This window comes from Trematomus bernacchii, unplaced genomic scaffold (assembly GCF_902827165.1).
Source record: "Trematomus bernacchii unplaced genomic scaffold, fTreBer1.1, whole genome shotgun sequence".
Lineage (NCBI taxonomy): Eukaryota > Metazoa > Chordata > Actinopteri > Perciformes > Nototheniidae > Trematomus > Trematomus bernacchii.
The window spans coordinates 14,527,313-14,547,445 of record NW_022987689.1 but is presented as its reverse complement, the minus strand read 5'-3'; the positions used below and the strand labels follow the sequence as shown (position 1 = coordinate 14,547,445).

The 20,133-nt window shown below is 39.2% G+C and overlaps 1 protein-coding gene across 1 annotated transcript; it reads left to right on the top strand.

The window, feature by feature from the left end:
• Positions 1 to 472: 472 nt before the first annotated feature.
• On the top strand, positions 473 to 20,023 carry fggy (FGGY carbohydrate kinase domain containing). The gene is made up of 16 exons (XM_034138030.1): positions 473 to 576; positions 915 to 1,108; positions 3,094 to 3,205; positions 5,649 to 5,800; positions 5,996 to 6,084; positions 7,827 to 7,942; positions 8,053 to 8,181; positions 9,105 to 9,208; positions 9,903 to 10,010; positions 10,820 to 10,881; positions 11,415 to 11,577; positions 12,277 to 12,351; positions 12,455 to 12,575; positions 12,791 to 12,885; positions 18,408 to 18,469; positions 19,601 to 20,023. The coding sequence occupies exons 2-16, from the start codon at positions 926 to 928 to the stop codon at positions 19,680 to 19,682; spliced, it is 1,653 nt and encodes a 550-aa protein (XP_033993921.1). The 5' UTR covers positions 473 to 576; positions 915 to 925; the 3' UTR covers positions 19,683 to 20,023.
• Positions 20,024 to 20,133: the final 110 nt, after the last annotated feature.

The window sequence follows — 20,133 nt, the reverse complement described above, 5'->3', positions numbered from 1 at the left end:
GCCCTGGTCTATGCCCTTTGGCAACAAAGCCCTTTTGAGGCCCTGAGAATACACACTAAGGTAGAATGGCCTGCTCTGGTCGCCAGATGCACCTTTTCGGAAAGTATTGGTCTGCTACCATTATCCCGCAGAATATTAGAAAAGTGCCAGACAAAACTCTTCGCTTACTCAGGACTTCCCTATGCTTTCTAAATGGTCATGTGTGTGTTCTGCAACTTAAGCATGGAATCTGTTGCAGAAAATGTCAGAGAAAAGTTGTAGGAAGTGCTTTAAAATGTTTGTGATTAATCCATTTGTTGCCCCAGTTGGACTACACAAACAAAACATATCGAGGGAAGGACATGAAGACTATAACGGCATAATAATTACTATTATTATAATCGACCATACACCAGGGCGGTTACGTGATGTGATTCGGACTTTACACGGCTCAGTGATATGGCTCATCGCAAAATCGAATGTGCTCTTTTTGGTCTTTTTCGCTTTCCGTCGCAGCCACAGATTCCAGCACAAAGTACGGTTTTCAGAAACTCGAAAGTAGTGTCTTCTTCGCTGAAATGACATTTTAATCCTCCGGTAAGTTCAGAGTTGTGTTCGTGGTGTTATAAAAACGTCACATCTGTTTTACATATTCTGTTGTGTGCATTGAGAAGTTATTCGAATAACTTACCAATCATTTGCACAGATCTGTGCAAATGATTGGTAGAAAGTCTCTGTTGCTGCAGCGATATCAGATCAAGTTGTCAGTTTCTGATTATCAGAAACATACATATTTAACAGTAATGTACTCTGTATGCGTTGATATCTGTGCTTATATCTATTTCGAAACCGTCCATTTATTGTTGACTTTGACAATGTAACCTGGTTAATAATCAACCCTGGGGTCCTCTGCTCTCCCCCCTCTCTGCATGCAGCTGCTGTCCTCATGGCAGAGGTGTACTATGTGGGGGTGGATGTGGGCAGTGCCAGTGTGAGGGCGGCTCTGGTGACCCGGGCAGGCCGGGTGGAGAGCACCGCAGAGCAGCCCATCAGCATCTGGGAGCCCCTCACCGACCACTATGTGCAGTCCTCCACTGAGATCTGGGACAAATGCTGCACTGCTGTCAAGGTAGGCTGACCTCGGAGAAACCCCCTCCCCAAAATGTGTTCTGTAGTTGTACTGTGATGTAGGCTAACACAACATAAAAGGGATATGTTTTTATCTTTCAAGGTTGGTTTTGTTTATTTTTGCATTCACATTAACCTTGGTACTAAGACTGGGGAGCTGGAACCTTCAACTATTTATCAATTTCTATCAATTAAGTTACTTTAAGTTTATTTCTATAATGTATGCTTTACTTTTAGCTAATTTAGCAACTATTGAAATGACAAACGGTTAGCTAAAATAACTTATAGCTTCCTATTTGAACCGTTTATTCTTGACCCTTACCTAATTATTCATATGTTTATCCATAACTTTAAGCTAACATTTTATCTTTTTATCCAGTACATTTAGCTAATATTTAAACTGTTTATTAAGTTATTTAACCTAAAATTGTAACTTGTTTTCGTCATTACGTTTAGCTAATATTTCAATTTTTGTATCCATTACTTTAAAGGTCCCATGTCATGCTTTTCCGGTTATTACCCATCCCCTTGTGTGTTATGTAGATTTTTCTGCATGTAAACGGTCTGCAGAGTCACAAACCCTCAAAGTATACCCTGTAGCGAGTACAACTCTAACACAGAAAATACGTGTCTATGCTGTCCCAGAACGCCTCGTTGGAGATTTTTCTTTTTCCATTTTTTTTTCCGGGAACCAAGTGACGTAACGACGATCCAAATGGACCTATTGGTCCAAATGGACCAATCCGTGGAGCTCCTCACACACACACACTCACTCAGCCGTATCTTTTCTCAGCCGCGATACTCCACAGAGTTTCGCCGGCACACTCAACCTTATCTTATCTCAGCCGCAGCTGCGTGGATCTCCACTCCACGTGTGTGTGCTGCTCAGGCTGTGTTCAGGCTGAGTTTCGCCGTGTCTCGCTGTCTCGCAGCAACCAGGAAACGACACCAGTAATCCAGCTCACACTGTCGGCTCCTCGAGTCTCAAAGGGCGGAGCAGCGAGCCCCGAAACGTCCCGCCAACATGGCAACCAGACCCCACGCAGCATTCTCATCTGTTTTTCATTACTGGTGTCATTTTCTGGTTGCTAACAAACACCATTGTAACACATAAACACACATCAGAGCACACTGGGCTCATAGGGAGGGGGGGGCAGGAGCTCCAACAAGCCGTTTAGGACAGAGAGTGAATACACATACTATACAGAGATGCTGTATGAGAAACCAATGTGATTTTGGAACATTGAACAATGTAAATCTATTCTAGTAGACCTCAACAATGGAATTATGATCAGTAGAAATGGCCATGACAAGGGACCTTTAAGCTAATATTTCAGCTATTTATTCATTCCTATTAGCTTGTATTTTGAACTCTTTATCCATTGCTTTGAACTCATATTTTAACAGTTTATCCAATGCCTTAAGCAAATATTTCAACTATTTATTCATCATTTTTTGCTAATATTTTAGCTGTTTATTCATTGCTCTTAGCTCATATTTCATAGGTTTAATTCTCACTTTTAACTCTTTTTCCAAACTGTTTACCCATTACTTCAAGGTAATAGTTTAACTTTTAGCTATATTATTTCAGTTATTATATTCATGAATTGCTTTTACTCTTTTGATGAGTAATTATAGTAACCCTCAATGGCAGCTTATGGCTTTAAGTTTACAAATTGGTGGGAGGTGTGTTTGTACAGGGAGCATAGTTCTTTTTAAACACGTCTTTTCTCTTTTTAATCTTAATTCCTTTTTCCAAATCATGTGTTCTGTAAAAATAGTTCTCCTGCTTAACAGTCCAAATATTCCCTGGCAACCGTAAAGGTAGTCTATTGGTTAAAAGTTCATATGGTTGGAGTTCATTGTTATTATGTCGCAAACATTTGTTAAACTACCAGCTAATGTATTCATACATGTCCTTCTACAGTCACACCACAGGCATTTAGGTGTTAAAGCATAATATCATATATTTTATATTTGTTCCAGAGAGTTACCCAAGGTGTGGAAAGGAGTCAGGTACGAGGGATCGGCTTTGATGCCACCTGCTCTCTCGTGGTTTTGGACCAAAGCTTCCAGCCTGTGCCAGTCAGTCAGGATGGTGAGTGAAACATTAGTTTTACTCTTACAGTCTGACCTTTAGTCTGTAGCCCACATAGCACCAGAGGTGGGAAGTAACTATGTTCATTTACTCAAGTACTGTAACAAGTAAATGTTGAGATACTTGTGCTGAACTTGAGTATTTCACTTTCTTGCTACTTTGTACTTCTACTCCACTGAAATTCAGATGTCAATTGTGTACTTTTACTCCACTACATGTATTTAATACCTTTAGTTACTTTACAGATTTGTATTAATGATGTGAAATATAATCAACACTTAAATCAGACTTTACTTACACCTGGAGTAAATTCAATAATAATCAAAACATATAATATATATTATTCTGAAATGGACCAATTTGCAGTATGACTAATTTGACTTTTGGTACTTTAAGTATATTTTGATGCCAATGCTTTTGCACTTTTGCTTGAGTGATTGCAGGACTTTTACTTGTAACAAAGTATTCCTACACTCTGGTACTTCTACTTTTACTCAAGTACAAGATCTGAGTACTTCTCCCACCTCTGCATAACACTCATATGTTTTGCTTCAGGAAAACATCATGTATAATAGGCGTGAGATGAAATTAAGATTTCCTGACCAAAATAACCATTACTGATAATTTCCTAATCTTAAACTCTTAAAAAACGACACTATGCATACTGGAGTCACTTTGTGTTCAGAAACCATTTTTTTACTTAAAAGATATAAAATGATGGGACACTTTTTTTATTTTGTGTAAAAAAATCAGTCTTAAATAAGTTGATCATAAACTATAACGCCCTTGGATAAATAGAAGTTAGCAGCATTCTGCAAAGATAGCAGCACTGTGAGTCTGTTCTGTATTACATGATCAGTAGTATTTTCTTAATTTGGATCCATTTCTCACTTCTGTACCATGAGCTAGACAGCTTTTCAAGTCACTGAGGATATTAAAGATTTATCCTGACGAGATCAACTTCTTGTGAGGTTTTTGAATTGTGATCCTTTATTGTCTGTATACAGCTACACTTAGAACTATATATTGGATAGTTCATTTTGAATTTAATTGTGTTTTTTTAAATGATGAATGTATTTTGTTTGAACTAGAATGGATTTTTTTGTATAGAGTTTGTCGTGAAACCTTTGAGTTGTTGAGTTTAGCTTGTGCAAGTTGTTTTAATTAATGTAATGGGATAGCTTATTGATCCCTGGAGGTAAAGCCCCTCCTCCACAGCGAGGTCAGAGGTCAGGGTCAGCGACAGAACAGATCCCCAGTTCTGAGTTGGTCGTTATTCATGTATTGGGTTTTTTCAATTAAGGAAGATGGACCAGGTCAGGACCCAGATAGACAGGTTAAATTATTGATTATATTTAGATATTACAAATATATCACAACAGAATTGCTTATCATCCACTAATATCCACATATTTAATATTATAATTGCATCTGTAATATTCAGTGTATTAAGTATAAACTAGGACTTAATGCTTATGGCAAAAATCCTAATCAGGATTATTTAACATCATTGCTTGCTGACTTTGGAAACATGATGCATTATTTTGTATTTCTTTGTAATTATTATTTAATTATAATTTAGTAAAAAACATTTAAAATAATTAAAAAACATTATTAATAATATATTACAGAATATATATATATAAATATATTTTCACATTTAAAATCATAATATTAAGTTAATGCATTCAAATCAATTAAATTAACTACAGTATGTTGTCACTGAAAACAAATAAACATTAAAGACTTAAGATACATATATTTTAAATAAGTGAGACCAATACAAATTAGATCACTAATGCCACAAAGTACTGAAAACTACAACACACATGTGCTGGTAGTGCCCAAGACCAGGCTTAAAACCCGAGGGCACCGAGCCTTCGCAGCAGCTGGCCCTAGGCTCTGGAACACTCTGCCCCTCCATGTGAGGTCGGCCCAGACCCTAGGGGTTTTTAAATCTACTCTGAAGACACACTTCTTCTCCCTGGCCTTCTAGTCAGAGCGGAGTACAACTCCTGACTTTTCCCTGTGTTTTTTATATATCTGTTGTAATTTATTGTCTTTTATTGTGATTGTAGTAATGTGTTTTTATTACATGTACAGCACTTTGGCTCGACCAAAAATCGCTTTTAAATGTGCTTTATAAATAAAACTTGATTTGATTTGATTTGTTATATTCCGTTTTTTTTTACTCTCAGTATTACTAAGAGTCAAATGTGCAACGCTGTAACATAGGATTTAGAACACAAGACAAACCGTGAAACATAAAGATGGCACAATAACCGTTTCATCTCAATAATCTTGCTTTCATAACTATTTGAAACCAAATTTGAAAAAAAATGATTAGATTTCATCACCTTGTTGTAGTATGAGCTGTTATTTTGCATATCTTATTTCCGTTTAGCTTTCACTAAAACTGATCTCCCCTTCCTCTCTTCCCCAGGTGACCCACAGAGGAACGTGGTGATGTGGATGGACCATCGCGCTGCAGAGCAGGCCGCTCGTATAACCAGCGCCGGCCACGGGGTCCTCAGCAGGGTGGGCGGGGTCATGTCGCCAGAGATGCAACCCCCCAAGCTGCTGTGGCTCAAAGAGGTGAGAGGTGAGCGAGGTCACCACAGGAGCCCTGATCTCTGTTTTACTGTCGCTGTCTGTGTGAGCTGCTCGGCATGTGTGTGCTTTTGTTTTAGTATTTTTTATCTTGGGAAGCTTCCTGAATTGTTTGGTTGTTGAACTCACGCTGCCATTACTTACTGATCAGGCCTTTTGAAAACCAATTTCTCCTTTCAGAATCTAAGAGAACGCTGCTGGAACAAAGCTTCTCACTTTTTGGACCTTCCAGACTTCCTGTCCTGGAAAGCGACTGGCTCTTTGACACGGTGAGCTTCTTTATTGGATGATAGTCATTAATACTATCTGATCGTTAAAGCCTGTTCTGTTCATTGTGTAATATGTGTTTAAAACATGCAATTCAGAGTGGAATTCAAAGACTTGACTACAGTATTATAATAGTGAAGCTAAGCAGATAAAACTACATCACGATCACATGACTTCATCTCAGCTAAGGTTTGACTGATGAGGTTTGGTAGTCTAATTTAGTCACTTGTTGGCAACCGCCATTTTAACAACCCATAGAAAGTTCAGACAATCACCAATGGGGTAACAACTGACGACAAAATGTGAAAATCTCTTAACCCTCCTGTTGTCTTCGGGTCAAATCTGACCGATTTACAACTTTCATCAATCATAACCTTTTTGTTTTACATTCGATTGCATTAAGGCTTTATGATATCCTTCACAGTAGACATTTGAACATATGAGCTGATCACCACTTTCTTTGAATTTTGGATGATTTAGTCAACTTTGTAACGCCCATGGTGTTCCCGGTCAAATGACCGCCATAAAGAAAAGGAATTAGTAACCATCCGGATCAGATAAAACACACACACACACACACACACACACACACACACACACACACACACACACACACACACACACACACACACACACAACACATACACATACACATACACACACATACTCTAGATGTGTTTCCCCCCCCCCTTATGTGCCCAATCCCCTCATGTGAATCACACCTGACACACACACACACACACACACACACACACACACACACACACACACACAGAACAATTTGACACATTTCCCGCTCTTATGTGCCCATCCCCCCACATGGATCACACCTAGCACACGCAATACATGTTCAGTGTCTATTCTTTGTATATTTACTGCAGTTTTTCATGTATACCAGTAGTCTGATACAATATTTACAGTTTGAAAGGGTGTTAAATGAAATTTGGTGATTAATGGTTTTTGTGTTAATGTAATAGCAGTTAAACAGGACCGGTCAAATTTGACCGCGAACACCAAAGTCTGGGGGGGAAACGAAGACAATAGGAGGGTTAAGCTTGTAACTACAGATCTTATTTCAGGCATCTAACGAAACACACATTGAAAAAAACTGTTGACTGAGACGAGGTTACCGAAACTTAAATTGTGTTGGCAATGCGTTTGCAGTCACCAAAAATAAAGGCTCCCAACTTTTGCACCTCTCTGTAACAAAAAAACTGAGTGACAGGTGCAGGTGATTTTTAATCACAACACACCCACAATAACCAATAGTGACAAAGTGACAACCCAAACACATTCTATGCACCTTCTCTGTGGCTTTGACCAGAGGTCGTTAAGGTGACCTCATTTTGTGATTCAATGAGTGCGTTAACGGACATGATAAACCCTTTTTCCTCCAAAATAATGGTTTAGTCATTGGGTTTTTGGTTTATTTTCTGGTGTGTCATGGACAAAGTCATACATTTCCCAGAAAGCATGGTTAGGTGGCAACAGCTTTTTAAAAAAAAAAACATTTCTTCATCTCAAACCAGAGATTGGAATCAGTAGAAAGACAAAGACATTTTTATCGATTTGTATTTAGTTAGTTTCAAGTCTGTTTTGAGTGTTTTATAATAATCAGCAAGGTCTTATCGCTGCTGTCTGACCACAGTCTAATGGCTTAAGTAGAGCCTATTAATTGTATGTTTTGTACATTAACAAAAAATTATAAATGTCCAACTAATAACTATTCATTAATTTTTCGCAGGTCTTTGTGTACTCTTGTGTGTAAGTGGACTTATTGCCCTTCTGAAGGATGGGACGCTGGTTTCTGGACGAGCATTGGACTGGAGGATATCCTGGAGAACAACTTTTCCAAAATAGGTAAAAGACGTTGACTAAAAAGCTTCCTACTGATTGTATATTCTACCATTTTAAGAGGCATCCACACAGGAGACCTTATTTCCTTATTGAAGCTGTTTTCTGTCCTCCAGGCAACGTGACATGTTCTCCAGGGAGCCCTCTGGGGGACGGCCTCTCCCAGGAGGCAGCAGCAGATTTGGGTCTGGAGACAGGAACCGCGGTGGGGGCTTCTCTCATTGATGCTCATGCTGGAGGCCTTGGTATTACATCTGAAACCTGTTTTTGAACCACTCTTCTCTTTAATTATACGTACAAAAATAATCGACGGTTCTTTCCAGGTGTCACACAGCTTTAAGTTAAACATTTAAAAAAGATGAACTCCTTTAAATAGCTCTTAATGGTGTGCAGGGCAATTTATGTTTACCAATTTTACAAGACCATGAGAATATGAAAAACTAAATTGGTAGGAGGAAGGCAGAAGATCTAATGTCTAAAGTCGACATTTTGGTCTCGCGGATATTTTATGGGCATAAATGTAGACATAGTTGGGGGGATGGACAAGCTCATTTCCACAGCACATGGAATAGTCTTCAGTTTCTTGTGCAAAAAGAAAACAATTCTGACCCAAAGTCTAAAAACAAAGGGATCATTCAGCATTTCTCAAACCTTTTTGTATAACGTACCTCCATTTGTAATATCCAATCATTTAGCCTGTGTCTGTTACTCACCAACGCTGCTGTGTACTGTATCTGTTAGCACGTTGTTAGCTTCAGGGCTGTCGTTCAGAACACCGCACCATCTGGTTTTGTTTTGGCAGATAAACTGCTCATGAACCCTGACCTCTGACCCCTGGCAGCGACCTCTGCCCATCACACATTGTCCTTTCAGTCAGAGGCTGAAACACTCTGAAGCACTTTCAGTGGTCGGGCCTGTCACAGTGATGCAGGCCCCCCCCCTGCCCTCGTGGGTAGATGAACCCTCCACCCTTAACTGAAACCAGCTTGATAAACATTATTTCAGCAGTTAGTGTCAGTGCCGCATGCCATGTGAAGGTTAGAGAAGCGCATCAAAAGCTTTTTTTATCTGCAAATAACTGCAATTTGTCCATGAACAGGAGTGCTGAGGACAAACAAACAAAAAACATGTGTGTTTTACCCCTGCAAAATAAATGTGTGATTTCCAGGTGTGATCGGTGCAGATGTTAAAGGCTTTAACTTGCCCTGTGAGGACCAGCCAATCACATCACGCATGGCGATGATCTGCGGGACATCAACCTGTCACATGGCGGTTCGTGCTTTACTTTTCACCTACTGGAGAATGATCCTAAACAAGTGTTTTATAGAAATGGTGTGAACTAATTAAAAACATACAGTACCTTCTATACTAATACGCAAGTATGCAATTTATTAAAAGCAAACTGAATAGCCTCCTTTCACATGATGATAATGACAGGGCCAGTATTTGTATTTATACCATATGTATTCAGTTTTTCTTTTATTGTTATTGAAATTCAATTATACTATAGCTGTATATTGGAGGAGTGATTCATTTCAATGCAATAAATAGCAAATGGTTAAACATTTGAAGTAGAATCATAAGACATAATGGACATGTGTTTTATTTGTACAATTATCTTTGCCTTAAAATGCTTCTGTATTTATTAAATCGTACTTGTTGTAAAAGTTTAGACTGATGAAATGAATGTTTTGAGACCATTTAGTAGTTAGGGTTAGATTAGTTTCAGTGTATTTAGTTAGTGTTAGGTTTTTTTCAGCTTGTAAATGTTTCTGTTTAATACATGAACTCTCTCAATTTATATATGACTTCGTAATAAATATTGTATATTATTTTAGTTTTGTTGTGTAAATGGTTAATTGAGTTTGTTAAAGTTGAAATTGTATTTTTTGTTGCAGCCTTTTACTTCAGCTGTGCTTATCTCCTTGTAGATTGCTCATGTGAATTTCTTATTTACGTGCATCAGATCAGCGAGCAGCCTCTCTTTGTGCCGGGGGTGTGGGGGCCCTGTCTGTCTGCCATGGTGCCGGGCATGTGGCTCAACGAGGGAGGACAGAGTGCCACAGGAAGGCTGGTCAGTGCACTGTTGATCTTTATGCAGGATTATACTAACCAAAAACGGTATCAAGTAGACACAAAATGTGTGCAATCCCTGTTTGAATGTACACTAAAAACACCCAGACGTGATTCAGCCCTCTGCATGAAACGTAAAGCCTCACTTGAGCTTTTCGAATTAAAGCATATGGGTTGTTTTTGAAAATCTGAATAATTAACCTCAAGCCATTTTTTTAGTAATTATATAATAAAAAGTGAAGCAAAAATAGAGACAACCCAATGCCATTAAAGCATCAAATCATGCATTCTATTATATTGAACTTTTATTCTAGAGTCCCACATGTTATTTTCATGATTTCCTGATTTCCAATCAATGATATCGCCTACCCTCAACATATCCGAGACTGTGAAAAAAAATGTAGGCAACAAAACAATTGTTTTAATTAAAAACAACAGTAACATTATGTAAGCAGACTGGCATTTGAAGGGTTAACATTCTAAAAAATAACTAATATTGTGTTATCAGGACTGAAATTGGTTAATTAAAATATTTAAGACGGTGAAAGTGGAATAAAATATTAATATTTGATATCTTTTTTATGTTTTGACCTCTAAGGACATCAGACTAACTTAAAGTAAGGCACAAGGGATCAAATCAGTCTGTTTATTTTATAATATCACTTGAAGCTCTAGTTACTTTACATAGGAAACAGCAAATATTTTATAGATTTAACAATGAATTGAATCAGCAGTTGCAGCATCACAAGCCTGTGTGTCATCAGCCGCATCATCTGTAATCCTCTCTGAGTCTGCTCTCTCCTCCCTCAGATGGAGCACATGGTGAAGGGCCACGCCGCCTACACGCAGCTCCAGGAAGAGGCACGGCACAGGTCAGCTGATGCTTTACTGAAGCGTCTCCCAAAAACATTCAAACACAGCTGTCATCCCTGTTCTGCTGACGTATGATAATGTTCTGTAAGCTTTGGGAAGATAATAAGCTTAGTGAGGTTGTGGGGTAAAGACCTAAAGACCCACTTGTAGTTGGATGACATTTCTCTTTTTTTCTTTCTGGTATTGTGTTATTATTTCAGCATCTGTTCACGACTTTGTTGAATTCATACCTTGAGACTTGGAATAATTTTTTGCATTTATTATGTATTTGTTATTTTCCCTTAATATCTGAGGACCAAAAACAATGTTTCTGCTGACTTTGTTTTATTGTTCTTTATCTGAAAGTAAAATATATTGCAACATTTAAAATGAACATTCTGTGAAAGCTGCAAAAGTATTTAACGGTTTTATTTTCTAAACATTTACTTAGATTTAAATAAAAGTTGTAAATAATTTCAGGCAAAACACCTGTGATTTTACTACTGTGCCTATTCTCTGCATTCACTTACTTGTTACTTGTTCATTTCCCCAGATTTCCCTTAAATGGAGAGAACCTGTACACCTACCTGAACAGCCACCTGAGTTCCATGGCTGACTCTGGATCTGCTGTGGACCTGCTGGGCTCCAGTCTTCACGTGTGGCCAGACTTCCACGGCAACAGGTCGCCCCTGGCTGACCCCAACCTGAAGGGCATGGTGAGGGAACATGAGTAGGCTAACTTCGCAAAAACACCACAGTAAGGCTCATGGTCAGTTCTCATCTCATAAAATACAAATTCCACTATTAATGGATTTAACTGATGAGATAACTTGATCATAACTAAGCCTTTAGAAGAATGTGGGAACTTTGGACAGCACAAGGCTAGCCGTTTCCTCTGCCTCTACTCTTTAAGCTAAGCTAACTAGCTCCAAGCTCCAGTTCCATACGTAAGAAAACAGATATGAGAGAGGTATCACGCAAATGATGGAACTAAACCCCAAAATATACTTTTATACTCTTCTTTTAAAAATACTCTAACCTAAATATATAATGTAATATAATCACAATACAGTAAGCTAGCAGCTAATTACATCAGCTCACTTAGTAAAGCACCACAATCAATACTCATCTCATCAAAAAATATAGATCTACTTCAGGATTTCACAGAAGTATAATCAATGCAAAGAAAAAACTTGAGATTATTTGTGTGTTCAGTTATCTAATGATTGTTTCCAGGCCAGTTCTGTATTTCCTGGAAGGGAGCTGATAACTGCTGCGTATTGTACTGAATCACTGCTGATTTCAGATACCAGAGCCTGAATGACAGCTCTGCTTTCACCATCCCTTTTCTCTGCTGACTCCTACTCTTCAGCACTGAGCCATTTTTGCTGGAATGACTCCTTACTGTTTCTCAGGTGATCGGGCTGCCGCTCTCCAAAACCCTGGATGACTTGGCTCTGCTATATCTGGCCACTATACAAGCCCTGGCTGTGAGTGTTTTTATTTGGAATCACTTCAGTCGGATATCTTAGTATCTAAAAGGGCAAAAGAAGGTTTGAATTGTAACTGGATTATCTTTGTATCTGATTTCAGCTTGGTACGCTTCATATTCTGGAGGCCATGAAGGAAGCAGGACATGACATCAGGACCCTCTTCCTGTGTGGCGGGTTGAGCAAAAATGCTCTGTATGTCCAGATTCACGCTAACGCTACAGGTAAATGACTCTAGTAACAATGACAGGTTTTATATTGTGGATGACAATATAGCAACAAATACATGTCATCTAAAATATGGAAATAATAATAACACAAACACTTTTTCGATCTCTATCATTTATTTTAAAGTGAACATATTGAATTACAAACGTTTGAACAGTAAAGGTCCCTAGGCCTTTAGCTAATGCCACTTTTTCGATTTTGTGTTTTTCAGGACTGCCTGTGGTGCTGCCTGACCAGAAAGAGGCGGTGTTAATAGGAGCAGCGGTCCTGGGTGCATGTGCTTCACAGGACTACAGCAGCATACAGGTGGAGTGGCACACACACAGTTTGTTAACTAAAAGCATTAAAAGTGTAATGGCTTGCTTAGGCAAAGAAAAAAGGTTGGAGACTTTTTTTGGGTTAAATTTGACACAGATAACTATCCTTATATGAAAGAGTATAAGAGATAGTGTGTTTTCTCAAAGTAATGTTGAGGCTCATAACATTATTACATTACATTGCATTTAGCTGACGCTTTTATCCAAAGCGACTTACAATAAGTGCATTCGACCAAGAAGATACAAACTAGAAGAAAACAGAATCATATAAGTACATTAGGTTTCATAGAGCCAACATTTTTCAAGTGCTACTCAACTAGCTTTAGATAAGCCAGTCCTTTGTTAGTATACAAGTGCTTTGTTAGTAATTGTATTGCTCGAAGTGGAGTTGAAAGAGATTAGTCTTTAGTCTGCGCCGGAAGATGTGTAAGCTTTCTGCTGTCCTGATGCCAATGGGGAGCTCATTCCACCATTTTGGAGCCAGGATAGCAAACCGACGTGTTTTTGCTGATGGGAACTTGGGTCCCCCTCGTAGTGCGGGTGCAGCGAGCCATTTGACTGATGCAGAGCGGAGTGCACGTGCTGGGGTGTATGGTTTAACCATGTCCTGGATGTAGGAAGGGCCAGATCCATTCACAGCATGGTACGCAAGTACCAGTGTCTTGAAGTGGATTCTAGCAGTTACTGGAAGCCAGTGAAGGGAGCAGAGGAGCGGTGTGGTGTGGGAGAATTTAGGAAGGTTGAAGACCAGACGAGCCGCTGCATTCTGGATGAGCTGCAGAGGTTGGATGGCACATGCAGGTAGACCAGCCAGGAGGGAGTTGCAGTAGTCTAGGCGTGAGATGACGAGAGCCTGGACCAGAAGTTGCGTCGCTTTCTGGGTCAGGAGGGGACGTATCCTCCTGATGTTGTAAAGAGTGTATCTGCAGCAGCGGGTTGTTGCAGCGATGTTTGCAGTGAAGGACAGTTTGTTATCTAGGGTCACACCCAGATTCCTTGCAGTCTGAGTCGGTGAAACAACAGAGGGGCCGATGTTGATTGTTAGGTCAAGGGTGGGACAATCTTTTCCCGGAAGGAAAAGCAGTTCAGTCTTGTCAAGGTTGAGTTTGTGGTGGTGAGCAGACATCCACCGAGAGATGTCTGCTAGACAAGCAGAGATGCGTGCGACGACCTGGGTCTCTGAGCGGGGAAAGGACAGAATTAATTGGGTGTCGTCAGCGTAGCAATGGTATGAAAAACCATGCGGGCTAGTGACAGATCCGAGCGAGTTTGTGTACAGAGAGAAGAGGAGGGGACCAAGGACAGAGCCCTGAGGGACCCCTGTAGTTAATTGACAAGGGTCGGACTCGGACCCTCTCCAAGTTAACCTGTAGGTGCGGTCTTTGAGGTATAAGGTGAGGAGGGAAAGTGCAGAGCCTGAAACTCCAAGTTCTTGGAGAGTGTGAAGGAGGATCTGATGGTTCACCGTGTCGAATGCAGCAGACAGGTCCAAAAGGATGATGACAGAGGAGAGGGAGGCTGCTTTAGCAGTGTGCAGTTCCTCAGAGACAGCAAGGAGGGCAGTTTATGTGGAGTGACCTGCCTTGAAACCAGACTGGTGCGGATCCAGAAGGTTGTTCTGATGGAGATAACAGGAGAGTTGTTTAAAGACAGCGCGTTCAAGTGTTTTAGACAGGAATGGGAGGAGAGAGACAGGCCTGTAGTTTATAACATCGGACGGGTTGAGAGTGGGTTTCTTTAGGAGAGGGTTTACTTTTGCCTCCTTGAGACTGTTTGGAAAGTGACCAGAAGTTAGAGAAGTGTTGATGAGATGGGTGAGAAACGGTAGAATATCAGGAGCGATAGTCTGAAGGAGGTTTGAGGGGATAGGGTCCAGAGGACAGGTGGTAGGACGGGCTGAGGTAATGAGGGTAAGAACCTCACTTGGAGAGAGAGGGGAAAAGGAGGTTAGTGTGTGGGTGAACGGTGGGTCTGGAGACCCAGTGGTGAGTAATGGTGAGTCGGAAAAAGAAGAGCGAATATCATCAACCTTTTTTTCAAAGTAGTTAACAAAGTTGCTTGGAAGAAGGGAGGAGGGGGAAGGGGCTCTGGGGGGGGGGGGGTAACATAACTCATAACATCAGGAATTAATTTCTGAGGTAGCTAAATGCTAAAGTATTGACAACTTTTAAAAATAATCATGCATTATCCGTCCAAGTGATGCACTCTCATTTGTATATGTCTTTTAGAATTAAGTCAAAAATAATTTCAGTAAATGCGCTAGTAGTTAAAATTTGAATCTTGAAATGTCAAGATAATAGTCATTATTTCAACTTTATTCTGAAAATGCAATCGTCCTTCTCTCCTTTTTTAGTTATCCCTGACCCTAATAATCCATAAAGTATACTATACATGCGATCTCAATGAGTTTTCATGCAACTTCAGTCCAACAGGGGCCACTAGTGGTGAGTCATCATTTTAATAAATGCCTGGGAAACTAAAGGACCAGTTGCTGATATATTTTTACTAGATTACAAGATATATTTTACCTTCTTTTTAAAAAACCTTTACACAAAATCACACAGATCCGCAAACAATTATGTATTATTCAATTACACATAAAAATGTCTCTTTGGTTTCTCTTTCACTTAAATCCAGTGTATATGTAGTAGGGATCAAATGGAAATCATGAATAGTCACGATGGGAATTTACATTTGCTGTTTCATGCAAGTGGGAAAAAACAGTAACCTCATCCTCAATGAGAAAGGATGTACTGTTTTTTGTTTTAAACATTTTTATCAAACCACTTTGTGTGTGTCGCATTAAACAGCTTGCTTCCAAAATGTTTGCAACACATCCTACAGTCCTACATTTCCAAACTGGTTAACATCTTTTCATTTGACTCCTTGCCTTCTAAATGGCTGTTTCTTGCATACTAACACCTCCAGTTTGTAATGAAGACCAGGCTAACAGTTGAATGTCATGCCAAACTGGAAATAACAACAGCTTTGTCTCCAGAGCCACAGCAGACGCTATCCGGTTGTTTCCACAGTCTGTAGTTCTCCTAATGAAGAGTAAACTGAACAAGGGTGAAATAAGTGGCGTTCCCCTGTTAAAAAAAGGTGTTTATTTTGAAATGTATTTAGTAGTGTGCAATCCAGCGTTCATATTTTATAGCCCTAATAAAGTTGACCTCAAAATTCACAAAGCACAGATCTCACTATTGCTCACTCAATGCCTCCATCTGCTGGGTAACACCCAAAAACGAAGTATAAAGTGATTCAGCCACACAAGTGTTTTTACTATACAATTGCCAGGATATACACAACAAGAAGAATAACAATACAATATAAGAACAATGCTAATGCACACACAAGACAAAACGGTAGAAATAGGCTGCGGGAGGGACAGCGGTGTTCATTTATATCATTCATGTGTTTCTATTTAACACCATGTGTAAGCATGCATTCACAGGGATTTGGAGCGGTTTATTCAGAACATACATATCATTTATTATCTGTATTATAATTACTCTACATTTTATTTGTATTTATGTACTTTTTCATACTCCTGATGGATTCCATTAGACTCACACAGGAGGCTCATCTCAATTGAATATTTCACCTCCTCCTTTCCCTCACTCGCGTGACGTCCCTTCCTTGCGTCTTAGCTCCGCCTCCGTAAGATGCGAGCGAGAGACACGAGGAGGTGACGCGAGGACAGAGGAGTCCTCAGGTATTAATTGGGATGTCCTCGTTCACTCAAACGTCACTCTTAAACGACGTCTGTTAATGATGACATGTGCACAGCTGTATCCCCTCTCATCGGGCTTAACTGAATAACCTTTAGAACCGGCCCATTTGTTTGTAAATATTTATTTGAATGAATCTTTCTCTTGTTAGTCAAGGAATTCAATGTATGATGGTTGGTCCTGCTTTTGTGTTCCGTTGTGGTGTAAAATGTACATTTCAATACAAATATAATTATAATAATGTGAAAGCCTTTACTCTGAACATGTGTGTCCTGTAGATCCCCACATTCACCACAAACCCACATTCAGGACTGTGCATTTTAAATAATTTAACTCCTGAATATCTTAACACAAAACAAAACAAATAATTGTTATTTATCAAGATCTAGCCATTTATGAAATAGCTTTCTTAATAGCTATGTTTTAGTGACGTTCAAGATCATTAAACAAGACTTAAATTGTTAGTATAACCTTAAGAAATGAATTGCACATAATAATTCCCACGGAGCTGTGAGCACTTATACATTTATGTGATGCTTTTCCACTCATTCTTCCAGTTCTCCGTTTTCCTCTCTTGAAATCGACCAGCTGTGAAGGTGGGGGCGGGGCTTTTATACGCGAGTAGTGAAAACACTTCCGCGTAGTCTGCTGTATCCTCCCTTTCGTCTCCTCCCTCACCCCTCCTCCCTCACCCCTCCTCGACTCCTCCGTGTGCATTTCAAGTATTGGGACGTCCTTCAACATGGCGTGTCTTGATCAATTTCCGGGTGAAGTCCCAGAGGAGGGGAAGAGAGGAGTCGAGGAGGGGTATTGAGATGAACCTCCAGTCTCAATCTTAACACCCCGAGTGAATTCTATGTGTTTTCACTCTGGGTCTAATGTCTTTCATGACAAAGGGAAACTGTTAGGATGATTTAAGTCAAGGAATGACTTAACTCATTCAGTAATGTTTATAGGATGCAGACATTTTTATTAAAGTTTTTCTTTTATTGGAAATGTTTCCTTTAATGTATGTTTATACAATATTTTATTATAATTCATTTTATTTTAACTTCTTCTATTGCATTCTATTCTATTTAAAAAAAATCTTATTTTTATGTTTATATACATATTTTTATTTTATTTGATCTTTTATTGGACATCTTTCACTTTTTCAAATCTTTATGTTTATTAAAAAAGTGGTTATATTTTACTTTAATGTATTTCATCTTTTTATAGTATATTCCTACTACAAATGCTTGTATACATTTTTCATTTTATTTCACTTTTTATTTATTCAGTCTCAAAAGGAAAAACTGTCAGTAATCCTATTATCCCCCCCCTCCCCCCGGATAAATAAAGTATTTCTAAATATGATTTTTTTTCTGAAGTGACACTGCCATTTCTTTAAGTGTAAAATGTGTTTAAGATAAAAAGTGATTATTGAATCTTTTGCTAGGTCATGTGATCATCCTTTGGTTTTTCAGTACCAGATTTTGGAGCACAATGGAATGCTTTTAAGCCAGATAAATACAAAATAAATAAGATGTTATTGTTGCACCCGTCAGCCCTTTTCCAGCCATAACTCTGTGTGTGCTCCTGTGAGCTGCACACTCTGCAGTCTGTGTTGTATGTTTGAAGGCAGAGAGGCCCGGCCCTGCATTAGTCATAAACTCAGCCACACACAAACCACTGCAGTTGGCTCGTGTCAAAACTAAAACTGGGTCACGCCAGGCCCCAAACCCAAATGTGCCTTTCATGATTTATTGAGTGATGTTTGTCTTTGCAATTTATGTTTTAGGAGGCGATGGAGAGGATGGCTAAAGTGGGGAAAGTTGTTCTGCCTGACGGCGAGCTCCGGAGGTGAGACAAAGAGATTTATTTTGGTGAAAGTCATGGTTGTTGTAATGGTCTGTGAGATTCTAACGGAAATGTTCAATCAAATGTAATGCATAACCATTTTAACCAATTTTTTTTTTTTTTATAAAACACAAATATTGGCCTCCTCAACAACTTTTATTAGCTTTTCTGTGATTAATTCCTACCTTTTTCCTCTGCCTTTTCATTTCATCTCTTATAAATGTTTGCTTTTTAGAAATGGATATATTTTATGTTTCGGTAAAGAAGGTTGCGCTTCAACAATTGGTGTAACAGCGAGTGCTAAACCCAAATTCAGAAAAAATCTTGAAATGATATGATTAATACGAAATGTCATAGTAAAATGGGACATCTTTTAGAACGGTCTTGTGCCTAATGCCTGCCTGAAACGCCTACATTGTAGTCATTTGTTTACTTCCGTAACACAGTGACATCACTATTGAGCACTCGCAATTCTATTGGCTAGCGCTCCATCACATTGAACGTGATAGACTAAGGGGCGGGACATCTCTAAGCGGTCGACCAATCACAACAGAGCCGGCCAGCTAACCAATCAGAGCAGACTGGGCTCTGGTTTCAGACAGAGGGTGAAAAGAGGTGCTGCAGCACAGGCAGTATGAGAAAAATAAAGAGCTTTTTCAACATTAAAGCATGGAGACATGTTTAAGTAGAAGAACAAAATACAAACATGAACCTGAAAAGTAGCATAATTTAACGTACACATTTGGGATGTTCTAAAGCTTTTTTATATATGCTTTTTTATATATGCTTTTCTTTATTTCTACAGGAAAGACAATTTGCTTTGCTATTGAATATGCAAAGTCAACCGTATATATAAAAAGATTGTGACCAAAACGTCTGTAATATTGAACCAGCACAGTCACACCGGTCCAACCCATGATAAACATTTTGTACTGTGTGTTCATTTTGGTATTATTTAACAGCCAGCCTTTGTATGTGTGCCAACATAGTGTTCACTCTATTATCTGATCTGATATAATTGTCCTATAAGATAAAGTGCATATAGGAGGCTATTCTTCAAATGTATTTTGTTCAAGTAAAGTAATGTCATTCATTATAAATACATCACATGTGTAATTTCTTTCTGTTTTGTAGCTTCTATGAGAGAAAGAACAAAGTGTTCCTGCGACTGTTCGCCCACCAGAGGGAGTACCAGGCCCTCATGAGCCAGAGATGACTCGGCTGCTGACTCACTCTGACGTAATCGTGATGACGAATGACTGGAAATCACAAGTGTTAACCTTGGTGCTTTCTGTCTGATATTGATGATGACGACACAACCAGCTACCTGAGGCTACATTTCTGTCAGGGGGTTTGTTAGTTAAGTCTTAACAGATGACATCACAGAAATCCTCCCGTGGAGAAGAGCTGTTGTATCTTTCCATGAAGAGGGGGGGGGGGGGGGGGGGGGGGGGGGTAAATGTGGTGACATCAGCATGAGTGGCCCCTCAGCTCCGTCCAAAGACCAACACCATCCAGTACCTTCAAATGTATTCCTAATAAATCATTTAAATGACATTTTTCACTGTCACTTCAAATTAATGTATTTTATGATATATAATTCAGTGTGCCCAAACTCATTGGTGACATTTATTTTTAAACAGCTTGTCCTTTCTCCATTTCCTGTT